The sequence below is a fragment of the Malaclemys terrapin genome, chromosome 8 (genome assembly GCF_027887155.1).
Source record: "Malaclemys terrapin pileata isolate rMalTer1 chromosome 8, rMalTer1.hap1, whole genome shotgun sequence".
In the NCBI taxonomy this organism is placed as follows: Eukaryota; Metazoa; Chordata; order Testudines; family Emydidae; genus Malaclemys; species Malaclemys terrapin.
Window position 1 is genome coordinate 4,223,160 of NC_071512.1, and position 19,385 is coordinate 4,242,544.

The 19,385-nt window shown below is 56.0% G+C and overlaps 1 protein-coding gene across 2 annotated transcripts in view; it reads right to left on the minus strand.

Moving 5' to 3' along the window:
- Nucleotides 1–5,666: 5,666 nt before the first annotated feature.
- The window catches only part of LARP1 (La ribonucleoprotein 1, translational regulator), a 70,110-nt gene continuing 56,391 nt past the window's right edge, over nt 5,667–19,385 (minus strand). For both annotated transcript variants that reach the window (XM_054038408.1, XM_054038407.1), the window contains exons 8-19: nt 18,535–18,679; nt 17,971–18,145; nt 16,935–17,104; nt 16,019–16,372; nt 12,487–12,610; nt 10,562–10,767; nt 10,287–10,393; nt 9,810–9,961; nt 8,878–9,022; nt 8,426–8,535; nt 7,518–7,645; nt 5,667–5,912 (exon numbers count right to left, since the gene is read on the minus strand). In XM_054038408.1, the coding sequence (XP_053894383.1) occupies nt 5,691–5,912; nt 7,518–7,645; nt 8,426–8,535; nt 8,878–9,022; nt 9,810–9,961; nt 10,287–10,393; nt 10,562–10,767; nt 12,487–12,610; nt 16,019–16,372; nt 16,935–17,104; nt 17,971–18,145; nt 18,535–18,679 (2,038 nt within the window). In that variant the 3' untranslated portion in view covers nt 5,667–5,690. The remainder of the gene's footprint in view (nt 5,913–7,517; nt 7,646–8,425; nt 8,536–8,877; nt 9,023–9,809; nt 9,962–10,286; nt 10,394–10,561; nt 10,768–12,486; nt 12,611–16,018; nt 16,373–16,934; nt 17,105–17,970; nt 18,146–18,534; nt 18,680–19,385) is intronic.

Below are 19,385 nucleotides of genomic sequence, written 5' to 3' on the forward strand. Positions count from 1 at the left end.
CATTATGTACTATCAACAGAAGATGGATCACAGAGTGGGTCGTATTAACAAGATTTTCCTCCCCCGTGATGAGTGGTCTGATAAGTCATTTTAAATTTGTCTCTACAATAAAACGTAGCTGAAGAAGGTTGCAAAACTTTTTCCTCTTTTGTTTTTGGGAGTAGAGGGGATGAGGTTGGGACAGACGGAGCCTGGTTGGGAAGGGCAGCCAGATCAAACTAATATCCCCTTTTGTTCTGGCTGAGTAATTGGGCATCTAGACAAAAACACTGGCTCTTTATTGAAAAGCAGGTAATCCACACAGCTTTGAGCAGTTCAGAGTGAGACCGGACACTGGAAAACCCTCCCTGCTCCAACCACTTCCAGTTAAAGCTCGGTGTCAATTTCCGAGTTGGAATTCCATGGGCTGGGTGAAAGTACATGCCGCAGGGACCAACTGAGGCTGGGGCTGGAAAGGGAGGAGAGTTCGGCCATCCTTTCCCACAGGCACACAACACTATGCCAGGAAGACTCCAATGGATGAAACGATACCAAGCCCCCCTCTCCCAGGGATATCATTGGTACAAGCCAACCTATTGTACACGACTGATATTCTGGAGGTGATGAGAAGCGGGAATGTACCACTGAGGAATAAAGAGGAGGGATTGGGGTGTTAGTTGAAATACATCTGATTTTTGACATGAAAGTGTCTATAAAAACCAAAATGGATAGGTTTAAGCCCATGCCCTTTCCCGCTCAGAGAGCTTCCAACAACAGGGTGTGCTCGTCACAGATACGTCGGTCCTATGTTCAAGTGTCTTCAGAAAGTGAAGATGTAAACGATTCTTTGAAACGTTAACCCTAGAATTTTTTTTTTTTAAGTCACTCCACCCAATCCACATCAGAGATGAAACTGTTTTCCAAAAAAACAAACAAACACTCTCCTCAATTATTATAGGACTTGGAAATTAAAACTAAAAAGTCAGTGAGGCATTTAACATCAAGTGTAGCAACCCTCTCCTTAGTAAGAGCCTAACGTTGATTCCAAAAGAAAGCGAGCGGACGACCCAAAGTCTCGGAGAAGAAACACACACAGGATACAGAGCATTGCAAACAATTTGCTACATTGACAGATTTGTGTGTGTGTTTTTGCTTGATAAAACAAGAGAGATCAGAAAGGCATTACCAGCTAAAAGGCTCCCCTCTGCATTGTTGTATTGTACGTGCACAGAAGTATGGCAGAGTATTGAGGTTAATATGTCATTTGTTACAGTACAGTCAACCAATCAGAAGCAGAGTGAGTGAATACAGAACCTGGACAGAATCCAACAATTACAGATAACCACCAGGAGGGGGAAACGAGCCACGAGGAGCAGACAAAGCAGCAGCACCTAGACAAGTTTTCCTTTAAAAAACCCCAAACAACCCCACCTCTGTGCAAACCCTGAACCACAGTGTTTTGGATCCTGCCACAGCTACCTGCATGCAAGATGGACATCCAACGTGCAGGGCCCGAGAGAGGAGATGCACAGGATTTAACAGACACTTCCACCTGAAATGGCAAGGCCAACTGCACCCCCACTTGGGGGTCGTGGGGCAGACTTGGCTCTGCATTAACAGCTGCCTCAGACTCCCCCCGCAGCAGACATGGCAACCGCAAGCTACAGAACTGATGAGCACATGGGAGAACTTTTTTTTTTTCTTTTTTTAAAGGAGGTGGGATGGCCAAGATGGACCATCCCTGACTAGAACGGAGATCAAGTTCCTCCCGGGAAAGTGGTGGTGGGGGTAGGAAATCAGGCCAATGCAAATGTCAGACCATCTGCTCTTTTCTAGAAGGGAAAGGTATTTCAACAGCCACTTCCCCGCCGTGGAGGCGTGTTCGGCCACATACAATCCTCTTGCTATATATTCTACGTAGCAGAGGTGGGTCTCACTTAGCTTTGGGAAGGTGCGTCCAGAGACTCGTCCCATGTGCACCATGAGGCATGGCAGACCTCTCTGAGGTCAATCCTAGCATTCAGTCAACTCCTCAGCCCTGGTACCCACTAAGCAGGCTGTGGGGCTCTGTGCCTGTGAAGACAGGCTAGAACCCTACGGGGTCAGCCCTCGTCTGAGCAATGGTGTTGGAGACTTGTACTCCTGGTGCCACCCAACGCTAGATTGTCCTCCCCTCTTTGGAACGTGGCCTACATCGTACACTGCAGGCACCAAACAGCAAAAGTCTCCTCTCCCTCTAGAGCAGAGGGTGAAACAGGACCTTGTTGCAGGATGCAACGCCTCTCTCGGGTTCATTTCCACGTCTCCTCTCCCTCCCCCAGGTATCTGGGCCTGCCTCACACAGCAACGTGCCAACACAGCTCCCACTTGACCCTATTGTAATCTGCTACAATTCAACGGCATGTCAATCCTGGGCTGTGGCACAACCGCTGGGATCTCTCTTCTGGGCAAGCTTCTCCTGCAGAGAAGACTTTCTAGACAGGCCCCGGTCACACGGACGACAAATGACAAACCACTGACTAAAATGGGAAACAAACTGCTCTGGGCTGAAATTGGAGAGGGTGTCGCACAAACAAAAAGACTGAACAGAAAATCAGTTTGGATCTCTGAAGTTCTCTGGAACGTTCCTGGGCACTTCTGCCATCCAATGGCTCCTTTAGCCTGTTGATTTCACAAGCAACCACTCCTCAAGGTGAGACCACTTTTCCTCATTTCTGGTTTGAGTTCAATGGGTAACAAAGAGACCATGCCCCCCAGTAACAGACAGCTGTGTCTCCGCAGTCACTGCTCAATATCCTCCCAGCTCCTCCCTACCACCCCCATCTAAATCCCAACACGCCTGCCAGAGGGAGGGTCTGGCTCCAGCTCACAAAACTAGGGAAATTCAAAGTCAAGGCTGAAAATCAGGGCTGACATGCGATCACGCTGCACCTGCGTGTTGGGACTCTCATGGCCAACCGGGCACTCCGTGCAATCCCAAACACAGCAGAATAAGGCAAGGACTCGGGGGAGGCCTGTGTGTTTAAATCATTAGCGGCCTTTAGCTGCGCAATATACCAGGATCTTGATCTGAGGGAACACCGAGTACCAGCCACTCGGTTCCCTTGGCTGGGCTCTAAGCTACTGACAGCAGCTCGGCTGTAGGGTCACCCAACGCTGCTCTGAAACAACCAGCATCTCTGCCCCCTCCCCCCCAGCAGCCTGTTTTATGCAGTGTAACTCTGAGAAGCGGGTTGCTTTCACTGGACAGGGCACATTAGCAGCACATGGACCTCTCGCTACCCACCTCTGGCAATGCCGATACCCAACGGCGACAAACTCTGGCGGACCCACCCAGCTTTGCTCTGAACTGCTGCGCTCCAAACCCACAGCACTGCTGGGCTTCCTGTCGGTACAGGGCAGGGTTCCCAGCTACTAAGCAGCATGCAAGCCCTAGAGACACCCCCCTTGCCAGGAGCGGTGCCTAGTACGTGAGGCAGCCCTAAATCAGTGGGATGCTCAGAGGTGACATGCCATTGCACTAAAAGCTGATGGGGCAGCAGTGAGCGGTGGGGGGGGGAGGGGAAGAGGGGAGGGGGGTCCTACGCTGCCCAGACAGCAGCAGGCCAAGGTAGCAGCATCTGCAGACATTCTTTTCGATACCCATCGAGCAAGGCCTTAGGCCAACACACAGGAGATACAGCCCAGAACCCAGCAAAGCACATGTGTGAGCACATGGAGGCAGAGTGTATTACCAGCAAGGGAAGTACCTCTTCCCCTCCCAGGAAATTCACCTCCACCTTCCAGCCTGAATTCCGCACTGCCTCGTTGCCAGGACACAGGTCGCCTTGCGAGCTACAACTTCCTTCCGCGCCATCTCAGCCCCGTCTGCTCCCCACCCCGGCCAAATCCCACCAGGCGCACTTGTGTTTTGGAGAGTCCGAACGCACATGCTCCCCGAAGCCGTCTCATGCTGCACTGCCGAGTGGTGCTGTGGTCGGGCGAGCAAAACCCAGGGCTCCGCAACCATTGCGGTGTGGTGCCAGCCATGCACCCTAACGGGGGGAAAGAAGAGGACTGAATGCACCCATCTGTAACAGGGAAACCCGCACTGTGACCACATTTCGCAGGCAGCCGTCTGAATTGAGACCATCCCCACCCAGCCAGCCCCCTGGATCAGCACTGGTCCAAGATGGGTTTCTTGGTATCCGCTTTCCTCAGCTGCCTGGCTGTAGCATTAACGTGCTCCGGGACATTCACGTTTCTCTCGGCTCCACGCCCCCCCTTAGCAGTGAGAAATCCAGCCACTGGGGCTGTCCCCTTCCCTGCTAGGCTCCTACCCTCCCAGCAGACCGATAACCCCCACCAGCGCTGCCCCTGCTTGTTGGACTGGTGGAAGAGGAGAGAAAATGACAGTGCACCTGTAAGTCTGAGTGAGGCAAATAGCACGGACAGTTGCTGTAGCGGGAAGGACACTACAACAGTATATACATTACATCGGCTTCAACTACTTCGGCTATTAAGTCTTAGATTAAGCTGCGTCAGCACCGCTTCCTCTCCGGAGTGGGCCCTACAGCCCACCTCCAAGGGAAGGGGGGGATCGTCCGGCGTAGTCTGGACAACGTCCCTCTCGGCTGCAGAAAGCAGTTCCGGTGGCTGTGTCAATGCAACCGGGTCGCCCGGGAGATCGCCAGCCGTTCCCTGCAGGAGTCTCCCAAAGGGAGGAGGTTACGGAGGGGCTCCCGCTGCTTGGCCGAGGGCTCTCGTCCCACGCAGACGCCACGCCCCGAGGCCACGTGAGGAAGTCAGGCGGGTCACAGAACTCCCACTCCACAATAAGGCAACATTTTTTTTCTTTTTTTTTTTTTTAAACAATTATTTTCAAGGAAGAAAGCCAAGGGAGAGCAGTCTGTGTAGAGGGTGTTTTTGTTTTTTTTGTGGTTTTCAAAGGGAGAGGAAGAGAAAGCTCCTTCTAGTGCGGTCAGCGTTCCGGCACAAGCCTGCAGATCCCATCCTCGCTGTCCTCGCACAGAAAGTTTGAATGAGCCCATCGCGATGCCTGGTCAAGGTCCTTTGGTTGACTTCCAATTGTCCATGATGGAAGGGTGAGTTGGGTGGAGGGAAACGGAGCTGGCAGGAGGAGGGGCAAATACAATCAAGTCTTTTTGTATCGGTTGGGTTTGTGTTTTTAAAACGCATCCTTGTATTCGGAATGGGTGAAGTCAGCCGGGTCAGGGACGTCGGGGTGCCACAGGCCGACTCGACACGGAAACTCGTAGCTTTCCGAGCAGGCTGCATAGCTGATCTGAAGGGGTGCGTGTCCGGAGGGAGGGGGGGTGGGAGAGGAGGGGTTGCGTAGCGCAGAGTGATTTTGGTAAATCCAGACGAACTTCTATCAATAATTTAAAACTTGATATATATATATAATAAAAAAAATATCTCCCCCTTCCCAACCCACCCAGAAAGAAGCTAAGACATGAAAGTGGGGGCGGAGGGGGTCCAGCTCCAGTCAGTGACAGACAGCAAGCAAAGGATCCTTTTTGGATTGGTATCGTCTTGTTTTCCCGCCACAAGAGAGGTCGTGTGCGTTGAAGTTTCCCCCAGCAGCCTATTCTTGGACACCCACATTCCGACTCCCCCTCTGTCCCTCCCCACCGCACTTCTCCCCTCCCCCAGTCCAACTCCCCACCAACCCACCCCTTCCCCCATAGGAAGCAGAAGCTCCAGCTTCTCTACTTCCCCAGTGTTTGAGATGCCACAGCCGCTGTGGCAAGGGCATGGTGGCTCAGGTTTTTGGCATCCTCTCTCGCAGGCTGGCTGGACGAGGCATGGGCTTGGCTGGATGGGGACTGGCTGACCGGTTTGCTGGAAGACTGGGAGGGGTAGCGCTTCCTTCCATCTCCTCCTGACATGGACGGGAATCGCTTGTGACCACCTTCCTCTCCCATGGGTGGCTGAAAGAGAAACGTCCCTGGCATCAGAGCAGCCATCTCAAAGCAAGTCACCCCCATGCCCACGGTCTTGCCTCCACCGCCCCCTCGCATCCGTGTTCTGCACCTGTCGTCACCTGAGAAGCCCCATCGACGGTTGCAAGAGCTCTCCCTGGATCCCAGGGGGGTGGGGAGGCTAACTTTAGCCCAGCCTCCCCATCCACTCACGCAGGTGCTCAGGGGGAGGGCTGCACTCCGGCTGCATTAGGGAGCCAGAGGGAAGAATTCTTGTGGGGCAAACTGGCTTCAGGCCCAGGCGGATCCTTGGCTGGGGGAAGTTTTCGCTCTCCCCTTCTTGTTATAATCCTGATTCCTCTCCCCAGGAGGCAGCAGCTCGAGCTGCTTTTGCTTCCTGCTGAGTCATGACAGCGAGCAAATCATTCGCGCTTCCCCACACGGAGTCCCACTGGGATGCGGCCTGCCCTACATTCGCTGACGGTTCCAGCCCACCACCGCCCAGATTCATCCCCCAAGAGCATGCAGGGAAGGCATAGGGGCCTCCGGCGAAGGTTCCCCCTCTCTGCCCACCTCTCTCAGCAGAGTACAGTTCAGCGGTCCAGTGCAGGCCAGGGAACCAGCTCGGACTACCAAACCTGGCTCCACCAAGCAAGCCAGCTAACTTGGTGCTGTGTTTTAATCGTGGACACAATGGGGAGGAAAAATACTTACCTGTCTCCCTGGGGACAGGGGGGTTAATAGAGTAAATGTTTGTACAAACGGGCTTAACCCGGCTCCCAATATGCAAACCTAGTGGTCCCTTGTTTCTCGGAGGTGGAACCCTCAGGAGCACTGGGCAGGTACAGAAGGGTAACTGATCTCCTATCGGAGAGGCCTGTGCTAACCCCTGAGCGCCGAGTAACGTGCCAGCGGGGAAGGGTTAGCTTTCCTGGCTCCACCATACCAGGCAGGCCCCTCTCTCCCCTTATCTAAGGCTGGCTGTTCTGTCCTGCCCCGCCTCTAACACCCACACACTATCTGTGCGGCAGCCTCCTGCCCAGCCCCCCCTTTATTTCAAATTCTGAAATTCTCTCACCTATCTCCTGCCCGGGACGCTTCACTCGCCTGTGCTGCCGGCCCCTAGACTGTCGCTGTATCAGACTGCGCTCAAGCTCAGCTGCTCCTAAAGTCACTGACTCATTGTCAGAGATCTAGGGTGAAAATGCCACCTCACCGTAACCCAGTCACCCCCGGCCTCCCCCACGCAGCCCGGCTACAAAAGAGCACATGGGATCAAAGCAAGGCCCATGCTTCTCTCCAGCAGGGAAGCACTTCACAGCTATTCAGAGCCGGGGAAGCAAAACAAAGTTGAATATTATTCCCATGGAGACTGAGTAGCCAAGAAACAGCCCTGTATTCAGGGGGCCCTTCGACACAGAAACCAAGGGGGAATGTCTGTATTCCCCCACCCAGCTGCAATGGCCTGAACACGACACTAGGGGTCACTGCTGAGCTAAATCTGGCCCTGATACTGACTGAATTTCCATCCACTGCCCCTGCTCTGGGGAACGTGGTCGGATTGGGAGTGAGAGTGAGAGTGAGAGAGTGTGATCAGCCGCAGCGCCTACTCACGTCCACTCGGAAGTCCTCGAGGCGCCTGAACTTGCTGAGGTATTCTTGCAGCTTGCGATCGATGTCCAGATTTTTGGCTTTGGAATATTTTAAGTAGGCCCAAAACTTTTCCAGTCCATAGAGCTGCCCTGTTACGAGACACAAAGCTACAGACGTCAAGAACTGTCCACGAAGGGCCCCCCAGAGCCTAACGAGCACTCTCCACCTGCCCCGGCCAAACACGGACACTATGCAAATGGGCCTCTCACAGGCTCACGGATACCCTGGACTTCTGCCAAGGACACGCAGGGGATTGCCTGTAACCACGTGGCACCACCCCATTGGGTGCGGAGACTCCTCAATAGACCCTTTGGGCCTGGCGCAGCGACCGCCTGACACCAAGAGTGTCTCTTGACATGAAGTCGCAGCGGAGGGGCTGCCTGCTTTCCACACAAGGAGGCCACCTTGGCCTGTCACTCCCTAGGCCAGCAGGGGCTGTGAGCACAGCAAAGCCGGCATGGCTGAACCATGGGAGAGGAGAAGATCCCTCTCACTACTGGGTGACTAGCTCGGGGTGCAGGCTGTCCTGTTCAGTCGGCGGGTTGGGTCACTGCAAGCCCTCAAGAGAAACCCTGGAGGACCTGGTCCCACAAGAGTGAATCTGGAGAACATCTACTATGGCCTATTTCCATCAACCTTCCCAGCGCCAGGCCCCTCAGCCACCTCTGTGTCCCGAACAACCAGAACCCTCAGTGACTCCGGGCCCAATGTGCTCTACTCCGCACAGCCCTTGGACGGTCACAGCCGTCGCCATTACCACAGTAAACCTGGAGCATGGCCGGACTTCCCAGAGGAAGCCCCTGGACATCCAGTCACAGAGAGCAGGGCTGGATGATAAGATTCAAGGAGCAGCTGAAGGAACCACCTACCAGCTTCATAATCCTTGATGGTTTCTTCTTGGAAATCCTTAAATATGTCTGGTCGGAATTTCTTCTCCAGCCCGTAGCTGTAGTATCTGAAAAGGCACTCCAGGCCGTACCTGCAGAACCAGCAGCTCGTGTGAGAAGCCTAAGTCAGAGCAGGGCTCCTGGACCCAGCCCAGTGTCAACAGGGAATGACGCCATCTCTCAGGGCTGGGAACACTCCCGAGGGACACACCACAGCTAATACCTTGCTTCTGCGTGAGGTGGCGCGTGAGCGTTTCCCCCGTTCCTTCCCCAACGTCACACCCGCTCTCTCTGTTCTAAGACCAGCCGACGTTTACTCCCCAACCCCAGGATGGGCCCACCCCACTCGTGCTCTCTCACCCCTTAAAGTGAACGCAGCCTCCCATCCCAACTCACAGCACAGGTGCCCATACCCACATCGGCCACTGCCCTACCTGTATCCCTCCTTCCCATCTTCCAGTGCCAGCTGCTTGAATTCCTCGTACATTTTCTTGTTAAAGTGATCTCGGAGGAAAAAAGACCAGAACCGGAAGAGCGTGTTCATCTCCTGGGACTGACCGATGCCCAGTCGTTTCCGCTCTGTTTGGGGGAGAAGGAAGGCAATTACTTTGGGTTCCAATGGGTAGAATACCCCTGCCTTGGAGAGCGTGTTCAGGAGCAGAGGCATATGGATAAGGTGGTAAGATGCCCTGGATAAGCTTACAAGGGCATCTAGCCCTAAACGTAATCCCCCACTTAAGAATGGCCATACTGGGTCAGACCAACGGAACTTTTAGCCCAGTGTCTTGTCTTCCGACAGTGGCCAATGACAGGTGCCCCAGAGGGAATGAACAGAACAAGTAATCAAGCAATCTATCCAGTCACCCATTCCCAGCTTCTGGCAAACAGAGGCTAGGGACACCATCCCTGCCCATCCTGGCTAGTAGCCATTGATGGACCGATCCTCCATGAATTTATCTAGTTCTTTTTGGAACCTGGTTATAGTTTTGGCCTTCACAATATCCCCTGGCAAGGAGTTCCACAGGTTGACTGTGCTGCCAGTTGGTGTAAGTTCCACAAAGTCCGTTCTCTATGCGTGCATGGAGACGGGATGCTAGCTATCGGTAACCCAGAGCCCCCCTTTGTTTACAATGCAGGGTCAAGGAGGGTTATGTTTGGCTTGTCCGGTCCATGTCCCTGCCCTGGCTTAGGCAGCAGCGGAATCTATTGTGTCAGTGCAGAGAGCACAGCAGCAGGACGATATGCTCACCCGTGACCTGTGTAGCTAAGGTGTGTGGCTGCAGAGGGGGTACCCCCACCCTCTGCTAGACAGAGCGAGAGCTCCGGCAGCCCAGGTGCGAGCTCCGCGGGGCCTCCCCCAACCCACCATTAAGGCAGCGCCGACGGTACTTGTGATACACATGTTGCGTGAAGCCGTTCTCCTTGAGCAGCTCGTGGGAAGGATGCTGGAACTTGGGCAGCGACTGAGGGGTGCAGCCGTAGCTCCCGACGGCAGGGGTTCCTTCTGAGGGGCTGGAGCTGAGCACAAGACACACCAATCAAACCCCCTTTGGTTTAGCTTCTCACATGCGTTTAGCTACTCTGCTGTCTGTGTCACACAGACAGGGGACTGTTCTCTTCCTTCCCTTCTAATGGAGCCCCAACCCCGTCACCAACCCTCCTGCAAGAGGCAGCTCCGCTGGACGAGCGGGCTACAGAGGGAAGAGCCCTCTAACCCAGCTGACCGCCATGCTTCTCGGGCCAGAGGGTGCTGGGGCTGCACGAGGGGCAGACGGCTCCTTGGTCGTCAGCTCTACGGGTCTGTCTCTGGCCCCTTCCCATCCTCGTCTGCCCTTCTGAATACCTGATGGAGGCAGTGCGAGGCCTGTGCTCCCGGGAATCCATCACCCAGCCCACATGGCATTCCATGGGGGGGTTCGAACTGTGCCGCGTCTTCCTCTTCCGGGGGGTCTGCAAGAGACAACGGCGTAAGTGTCTTTTCTCCTGGGTTGACCCCTTCTCCCTCTCCCCCCACTCCTGCGGCCGCCCCAGACAGGAAGCAGGAGTCCCAAGCCCCTCCTGGGTAGCTGAAAGCACCGTCACCCGCACGCGCAGCCTGAGCCCCCCAGGACATCTCACCTTGGCATCTATCGTCCTGCCCTCCTTCACCACTGGGTAGAACCGGGGCGTCTGCGTTGGGTCTTTCAGCTGAGGCGTGCGAGGGGTCCGGGGGGTCCTGGCGTTGCGATAGTTGGGCGATTCTGGCACAGTGGTTGGCAGAGATCGGGCGATGGTTGAAGGCTCCGGGACTCCGAATAGCTTATTGGCCAAAGCGTCGGTAGGAACTGCAGGAAGGAGAGGGGGATGGGAACAGCCCCCAGAAACCAGCTCACTGGTTGTACTTGGAACCGCGTAGCAGAGATCTCTCCCTCCGAAGCCTGTTCAGGAGATGGACCAGACACGCAAGCTGCTATCCCCTGCGCCTGGAGGAGCAACCTGCAGTTCTGACCTTTCACCGAACGCCTCCAGAAAGACAACACCAAGCGTCAGGGATGAGGCCGCTACAACCAAGCTGCAGCCGCCTCGGGTGGAAAGCTGCGAAGAACCACGTGGGGCTAAGAAGAGCACCCGCAGTTATGGGACTAGGGCTCTATGGTTCTGTCCATCTCTTGCTGCAGAGCAGAGTCTCACCAGCTGGGACCAGGGAGAACCCCTTCCAAGTGAGCGCCCCGTACGCACGCACCCACACAGGAGACCCCCATCTACCCCTTCCCCGGCCAGGACACTGAACCAGCTGCACCACCAACCTGGTCCCACACGCAGATTCCTTCATTTCATTCATAAGAAAGATACAGCCAGTAGGTCTGACTGCGCAAATCACCTCCCTCGGAGCAAGAGATGTCACCTGGCAGCATGACCCACAGGCGAGACCTGTTAGAGTCTCCTGCACCGCCTGGGAGACCCCTGAGTTTGAGCTCCCCCCTCTCCCGGGACCCCGAGCTGCTCCGCTCTGGGCGAGCTGCGCGGCTAGATGGGAGGAGGTGCGCTAGGCCCTGCCTCTATGGGTAGACTCCTGGAGGGATTCTCGGCAGCATGCGCCACCTCTGTCCCAATGGAGCCGGAGGGGAGGGGACACATTGCTCCTGGTTGAGGGAGCAGCAGTGCTTGAGCAGCTCCAGCCTGAGGAGTTGGGCGGCTGGTAACCGTGGAGGGACCCGGGGCACTGAGCTCCACGCCGGGTCGCAGGCAGCTTGCTGGGAGGTGATCTAGGACACTCCCGATTTCATCGCCTTGTGCTGCAGACGTGACGGGTGGGACGATGGGGCAGTGGCCCCTCTGGTTCAGAGGGCCCCGAGCAGGACGGTTGGCAAGCACCCTCCCCCCCCCCCCCCCCCCCCCACACACACACACACCTCCCCCTGGTGGGGTCCCTGGAGCACTACACTACGCCCTTATCCCGATCCCCGGCTCAGCAGCATGCCAGCCACAGCATGACCGAGGCCACCGTTCCAGGTGCTCCAGTTGCTCGGCCGGCAGGGGATGGGTCCCAGCTCGTTACCCACAGCACCAAGACACCCTGCTCAACAGAGTCACTCCAGGAGCTCCCCCCAGGGACAGCTGCCAGGTCAAAGACACCCAGCTCTCCCCAGGCAGATCAGGCTCCAGCTATGGGAACACTTCCCATCACGTAGGGACATCAGGTAAGGCTCATTCGGCAAACGTGCTAATGGCAGCACAATGCCACCGGCACCCAGGGCCGGCTTTAGGCCAATTCCCCCAATTCCCTGGAATTGGGCCCCGTGCCTTAGGCGCCTTTTTCATTTTTTTTTTACTCACCCGGCGGCGGTCTGGGTCTTCGGCAGTGGGGGGTCCTTCAGTGCCGCAGAAGACCCGGAGCGAGTGAAGGACCCCGCGCCGAAGACCCAGACCGCCGCCGGGTATTCGAATCGGGCCCCGCAGTTCCTAAAGCCGGCCCCATCTCTCCTGGAGCAGGAACAGACAGCTTTATTCTCCAGGGCCAGAAGTAAGCTACACAAATATGTCCTTAATACCGCGTCTCTTACCTTGCTGGAATCGGGGGGGTCCAGGGGGGACTTCCTGGTTTGGATCGACAGGGGGCTCCGGGGTCAGAGTATCGAACTGCTCCCGGCTGATCATATTCACCTTCTTGAAGTTCTCAACTTCTTGCTGCATTTAGAGATAAAGCGGATGAGTAGCCAGACCAACGGCCCTGCCCGCGACAGGACGGTTCATCCTGCTTCAGCCGAGAGCCTCCTCTGGGGTTCCACGCTGGCCCTGAGCAGACACTTCATCTGTGGCTCACCTCAAATCAAGCTGTTCCCTCCCACTGCCAGCACAGCCTGGACATGCCTTCTCCCTGTGGGTAACTACTGCAGGGCCTGCCCGTTTAGACTGGGAGAGGGAATCAGACTCAGTCCATGACCTGCTTTTAAAGGGGGCCCCACCCCTTCGTGCTAGTGGCAGCTCCCAGCACCGAGGGGCATGGCTCACCCCTCTGCGCCATGGACAGGACGAGTGAACCCTTCCATTCTCTCCCTACACGAGCCATTTGTGCTGCCCCGTGCACCCCTCACCCTCGGCTAGCGCAGCTCCCTGGCATCTCCGGCACTTCTGCTGTCCCAGTTATGTTTTTCTGGGGACAGGAAAGGGAAACCCTCCCATGACAACGTCCTGCAGGGATGGGGCCGTCACGGTCTCATTGCTCTTAGCCAGCCCAACTCTCAATCCAACCTGGAGCTCTTCCAGAGCAGCGCCATGCTCATCTCTAGGAACGACGGCCTGGTGCCAGGGCACAAGCCTAGGCCGTGGGAGACCCAAGATTTGATTCCCAGCTCCGGACACTTCCTGGTGACCTTGAGCAAGGCACTTAAGCCTTTGTGCCTCAGTGCAATGGGGACCATACCAACACTTCCCGACCCTCTCGGGGGTGATGTGAGGAGAAGTACATGAAAGCACTAGAAGACACTGGCATCACCACCCTCTTCCTCCTCCTTTCACACTCACCTACTTCTGTCACCTCTAGAACGTCTTACAGCTCCCTTGGGCTCCAAGGTCATTCAGGGACCAGCCTCCCCCAGGCCTCCAGCGCCTTCTTCACCCCCCCCAGCCCCTCTCCTCTCGAGGTACTTACACAGGCTCTGAGTGCTCACAAGTGTCCCCCTCCACGCACCACTCGCTGCCCACTTACTATGTGAATCGGCCTATGGCTTCCCAAACAGCACCTCCCTCAGGCCCTCTCCTCCTCACCCCCGCCCACTTCCGCCTCCTCATTCTCAGCTTCAATTCGCCCCCCACGGGACAGCTGTATTTCCCCGTCACGGTGTAATACCAAGCAGGGCTCCGCGTATGCCTGGGGAACCATCACAGACGTCCACGGCCCTCAGTAAAACTGTTCTTCTACAACACACTGCAGTCTAAGGCCTTCTCGGGGGTTGGGGAGAGCGTGTTCTTATCCCGAGTGAGGTAACTTGGGTCAAAACAGCAGCGAAGACACAATACCTTGGCTTTTAAACTCCAAGTCAAGCCCACAGGGGAGCCTGGGTTGAACTTGAATTGCTACGGCCTGGTCTACACTACTGTCAGGTCAACATAAAGCAACTTACACCAACCTACCTCTATCAGTGACTACACTACGGTGTTGCTCCCACTGATGTAAGTCGCTCACTACACTGACCTGGTAACTCCACCTCCGTGAGAGGGGTCCTGCTAAGGGTGATGTCGTTCGGGCGAGGCAGCGTCCGTGTAGACACTGCCTTGCTTACATCACCTGTTGGCTGTCAGCCCCGCGTGGGGATCACAGCTGGAGCCCCGGGGCAAGGAGGCTCCAGCGGTCAGTGCCCCACACAGTTAAGTTGGTGGAAGTGCTAATGGGGACAATGCGCAGCCCCAGAGGGGCGTAGTGTGGACATGAACCACCGCAGTCATTACTGCGGTGGCCGTATGGCGACCTAACTTAAGGCGACCTAATTTTGTACCAGAGACAAGGCCTGACTTGAGTCAAAAGCCAAGTTCCAGGGTCTTCCCTGCTATTTTAATCCCGTTAGCTAACCCGAGTGAGAAACATACCCCCTTAGTGTAGTGGCTACCCGCCTTCGCAGGGCAGCTAGCTTGCGCTCCCTGAACCGTCTTGGAATCGGCTGCTCAGAACATGGCACTTCAGAGAGAACAGAGACCACCTATAAAAAGCCTGAGTCTCTGGAGATACAACAGGTCGTTGTGGCAATGAAAACAGAGCAGGGGCTACGTGTGGGGGGGAGGGGTCACTGAAAAGCACTGTAACCAGTATTGTATTACCAGAGACGCGGTACGATCCTGAAATTAAAAATGCGACCACAACACATAGGCATAAGGGGACGCTTTAAACTGGCACCTCCTGAACAGCACAGCCTCCACGCAGGAATTTTTTGGGGGTGGAATGATCCTAACCTGGCGCCCGCGTGCATGGAGAGACGAGTGTGGGGCGTGTCTGACAGCTAACAGTACTGTCCCTGCTGGGAGGTATCAGCTCCTCAGACTTCATAGGGAAGCAGAAGCACTTTGCAGCTTGCTCTCCTCAGTCCCTCCCTTCCCAGTGTCTAGCTGCCTCTCCCTCAGCAATGTCACCCTGACTTTACCAGCTGCAGCTTGCAGGCGGTACTGTCACATCTGCTTCCAATCTCGTTTCCACGGTCCAGAGTTTCTGGCTGCCAGGCCCCTAGCACGCCTGGAGGGCAAGCCCTAGAAAGGCTTACACACCGCCAGAGATTATATGATGCTCTACAAAGCCTGAAACAGACTCCAAGGTGCAGGCCACTGGCGCACGAGGAGGAAGACAGAACAGGGGATGGGAAAGAGTGAGTTTTATGGAGCGATTGGCCGATAAGGTCAGGGACTGTCAAGTACAGGAGGCTGCATGAGCAGACAGTGGGAGCAGCCCAAAGGAGCGAGGACGGGACACGGTGAGAACAGAGGTGAAGCGAGGAGGAAATGAGGCAGTTTGGGGGGGGGGGGGGGGGGGGGATGGCCAGGAGCACAGATCTGCTGCAGGTCGAGAAAGGAAGGGGGAGATATGGTCCAAGTGGCAGGAAGGGACGAGGAACTGGTGTGGCTGGCTGGCTCCCGGCCAACTGCACCCATCACTCTAACTAAAGCCATTTTCCCTCCCAGCTGTCGTGCTACCGCGGGATGAAAGGGAGCCGGAGAGGGCTCTCCGGGGCATGCTCGGGGCCGAAGCTAGCCATACCGCTCCCTGTGACCCTGTTCGGCGGGTAGGAGTCCCAGATCCAGCACTGTCGGCTGGACGCCTTTCATGGGCACCATGCGATGCCCTCGCCCGCTCCTGTCTAGGGCTCATCTGTGCAGAGCCACACTGATTTTCAACCAGTGCAAGAGACAGCACGGTCGCGCCTGTTTCCGTCTGAACCAGGTTTATTTCGTTTAGCAGAAGCTGGTTAGGAAGAGGTTTAAGTCCAAGTGAAAGAAGCCAGCTACCCAAACTGAAGCGAGAGCGTGTCCCACGTTCGGTTCGCACTGGATTAACTAAGCCAGGGGTAGGGTCACTCAGGCGCACACTGGGACACAGGTTCTAGCTCTCACCTTGATCTGCGAGTATTCCGGCTCAAACTGCTCCGTCCACAGGTCCTGCTCATAGTAATACAGCCCGTCATTGATGACCTTGGCTAGCTCAGAGCTCATTTTTGCCCTGGAGGTGTGATTGCCTGTGCGATCCCCCCCGGGGTGCCGGCGCAGGTAAGGAGGCGTCTGCGTCACAATCAGGATCTTGTTCACATCCCTGTCGTCGATCTCGTAGTCCGAGTCCTCGTCCGACCAGTCGGTGAAGGTGTTCTTACGGCCGTCTATCTGCTCCATTTCCTCGTCAAACAGGAAGTCCAGTTCCTCAGGCTCGTCTTGGTCCTTCTGTTTCTGCGGCGCCTTCGACTCCTCCACTTTCTAAAGGCAAACGGAGGAGAGGAGCTGGAGGCCCTGGGGGATGCAGCTAGGACTCTGGGAGAACAGACCCCATGAGACCCACTGGGTTTTCAGGTCAGGAGCCAGGGAGAACTGCACATTTCTGCCCTTGATAGTGAATACTGGTCCAGCAAGACCCTGGTGCTGACTCAGCACAGCACATGGAGTGACCCGGCTGTCCTAAAGGCAGCAGGCTCTGTGCTGCTGAAAGACCAGGCCCACCTTCAGCTCACTGCTTTTTCCTCTAGGCCACACGAAGCTGACGGCCCATGTTCAGCCAGGAACGGCTCATATCAGGCAGTGACTCCATGCTCTCAAGGCTGAACGGGATGGGGGCAAGAGAGAACAGGGAAGCCACCCATGGGAGTCATGCCCCAGAAGCCAGTCCAGTACTACACCTGCACCTGACTCATTGTGAGAGCTGGCGAGACAACTGCCAGCAAAACCCAGCCAGTTCCCAGACGCTGCCCAGCTCCGTTCCCACCCGGTGGCATTTTGCAGTTCAGCCTGCTACGGGGGGAGAGCCACACAGGCCGCACAGTACCTTGGGTCTGGCTGGGGAAGGCCGAGGCCTCTTCTTCACTTCAATCCACGTCTCTGAATCCAAGTCCGGTAAGCTGGCAGACAGGCCTTTGGGCATCGTCTTCAGGTTGCTGACCTCCTCCGTCTTAGTCGCCACAGGGCTGGCAGAGCGGGGAGAGCCGGGCGCAGATTCTAGATACATTTCGGGACAGACAAGGGTTTTATACATGGTGTGCAAGTGTCTGCGCGTCCACCCACCCACGCAGGAAAGGACGGCCCCAGGGCAAGTAGCATGAGCTTGCGCGACTTCAAGGGTCTTATTCTCAAAAAACCTGGAAGGAAAGTCCAGAGAAAGCTGCCACAGCAGCAAACACCAAGTCCAGAGAAGGGAAAGGCCTTGTAGCAAGGAAAGGCCTGCGAAAGGGAACCCTCTCGCCAATGCAGGATTGCGCCGTATGTCGTATTCTCCAGGGTTTGTCATGTCTAGATGGAAAGGCCGGAGATTTGAAAAGCCACTCAGGGAATCTCCCCTTGTAAGTACTCTCACACTTCTTATCAACCTGTCTGTACTGGGCTAGCTTGATTATCACTTCAAAAGTTTTTTTTCTCTTACTTAATTGGCCTCTCAGAGTTGGTAAGACAACTCCCTCGTGTTCATGCTCTCTGTATGTGTGTATATAGATCTCCTCAATAGATGTTCCATTCTATGCATCCGAAGAAGTGGGCTGTAGTCCACGAAAGCTTATGCTCTAATAAATTTGTTAGAACTCTAAGGTGCCACAAGTACTCCTGTTCTTTTTTTCAGGGAATCTGGACACTCATTCTCCATTGAGTTTAGACAGCCCTGAGAAGTCTCAGCCCAAAGGGTCTCAGGTGCTTGGCCCCTCCTCCATCTTCAGTAGGACCCTTCCCGGGAGAGTCAGGGTCTCAACGGGACAAATTACCACAAAAAAAAAAAAAAACCATCCACCCTCTATTAATGCCATGAATTCGTGATTGGCACTCGATAGCTTTCCCCCCCCCCCAGTTACACACGCACCCCGACGCGCCCCTCTAACCTGTTTCCTTCTGGAAGCTCTGCCGGGGAACGAACTCGGGGCAGTTGATGAGCTGAGAGAAGTCAGTCTGCGTGTAGTCCGCCATGGGGGGGCCGGGGAGAGGCCATTTTTCTGGCTGCTCCTTTCTCCTGATCTTCTGGTCCACAATCTCCACCACCTTGCTGTCCTTCAGAGCCTGGAGACCAAGCCCCCCCGAGCGGTGTTAACTCAGAGATGCCCCTCGAGGGGCAGCCGTGTACCCCAGCTTGGAGGCGAAGGCTGCCTTTGCAGGGAGATGGAGACAGAACCCCGGCGTCTGCGCCGGGAGAGGGAGCAACGTGCTCCCATTGGCTCACGTACCCTGAGGTTCCACCCAGTGGGGCAAGGCAGGGAAGTCCGACTTGCTCGGCCTCGCCTTGGGCAAGTCCCCCAACTGCCCCAGCATCTTCCCCGGAGGTCAGCGGGAAAGCCGGGTTTGAGAGAATTGGGGACCGGACAGGAGGAGGGAGCAGGCGGAGCTGAGCTTAGCCTGGGAGCCACGCGGACCAGCCCGTTCCCAGAGGCGACCCCGTCAAGAGCCCTCACCTTGACAATGAGGCCGACGTCCGTGGTCAGGGCCTGCACCCGGTGGAAGCTGGCGATCAAGGTGATGGGGAGGAAGCCTTCCGTGTCCATCTTGCGCCGCAGGAAGAAGTCCCGCTCCAGGTTGTCCACGCTGAAGTAGTACTCTCTGCACAGAGCACCGGCAGCAAAAGGAGGGAGATGCAGACTATCACCCGCCTTGCTCAGGCACTGCAGACCCCACGAGCCCCCTCCCGCCGAGAAGCTCCAGCCTTTCCCGTGACAGCAGGCGCCCCTGGGACCACAGTGAGATGCTGGAAGCTGCCCTGTGTGGCTGTTAGCCGCATGAGGAGCTCGTTAGCGGCGCCGGGCAAAGCGGAGCTCAAGCGCAATCCCTGCCAGGGAAGTTACGTGACTCTCCGGTAGCGGCTCAGCTCCGAAGGGCGTATCAGTTCATGCATCTCCCCAAAAGAGGGCTGTACCCGAGGAAAGGCATCACCCCTGTACTTCGCTGCCCCCCTCGCCTCGACAGCCAGAGTCCTGCCCCTGCAACCCGGCCTGCTCACAGCCAGACTGTTCGCTCTTGCTTGTATCCCAGGGTACCTGAAGGGCCCCAACTCAGCCAGGGTCCCGTCAGACTAGGTTCTGTGCACAGAGTCCTCTGCCCCACAGAGTTTATCGTCTAAACAAAAATCATGGGTGCGCAAGAGACCCAGTTTACAGGTGGGGAATTGAGGGACTGAGAGTCAAGAGCCTTGTTCAAGGGAGTCTCTGGCAGAGCAGGGAACTGAGCCCAGGTCTGGAGTCAGTCCCATGCCCTAGCCACAAGCCGCACCCTTCTGGTTTCAGTAACTCCATGGCAGACAGAAGCATCG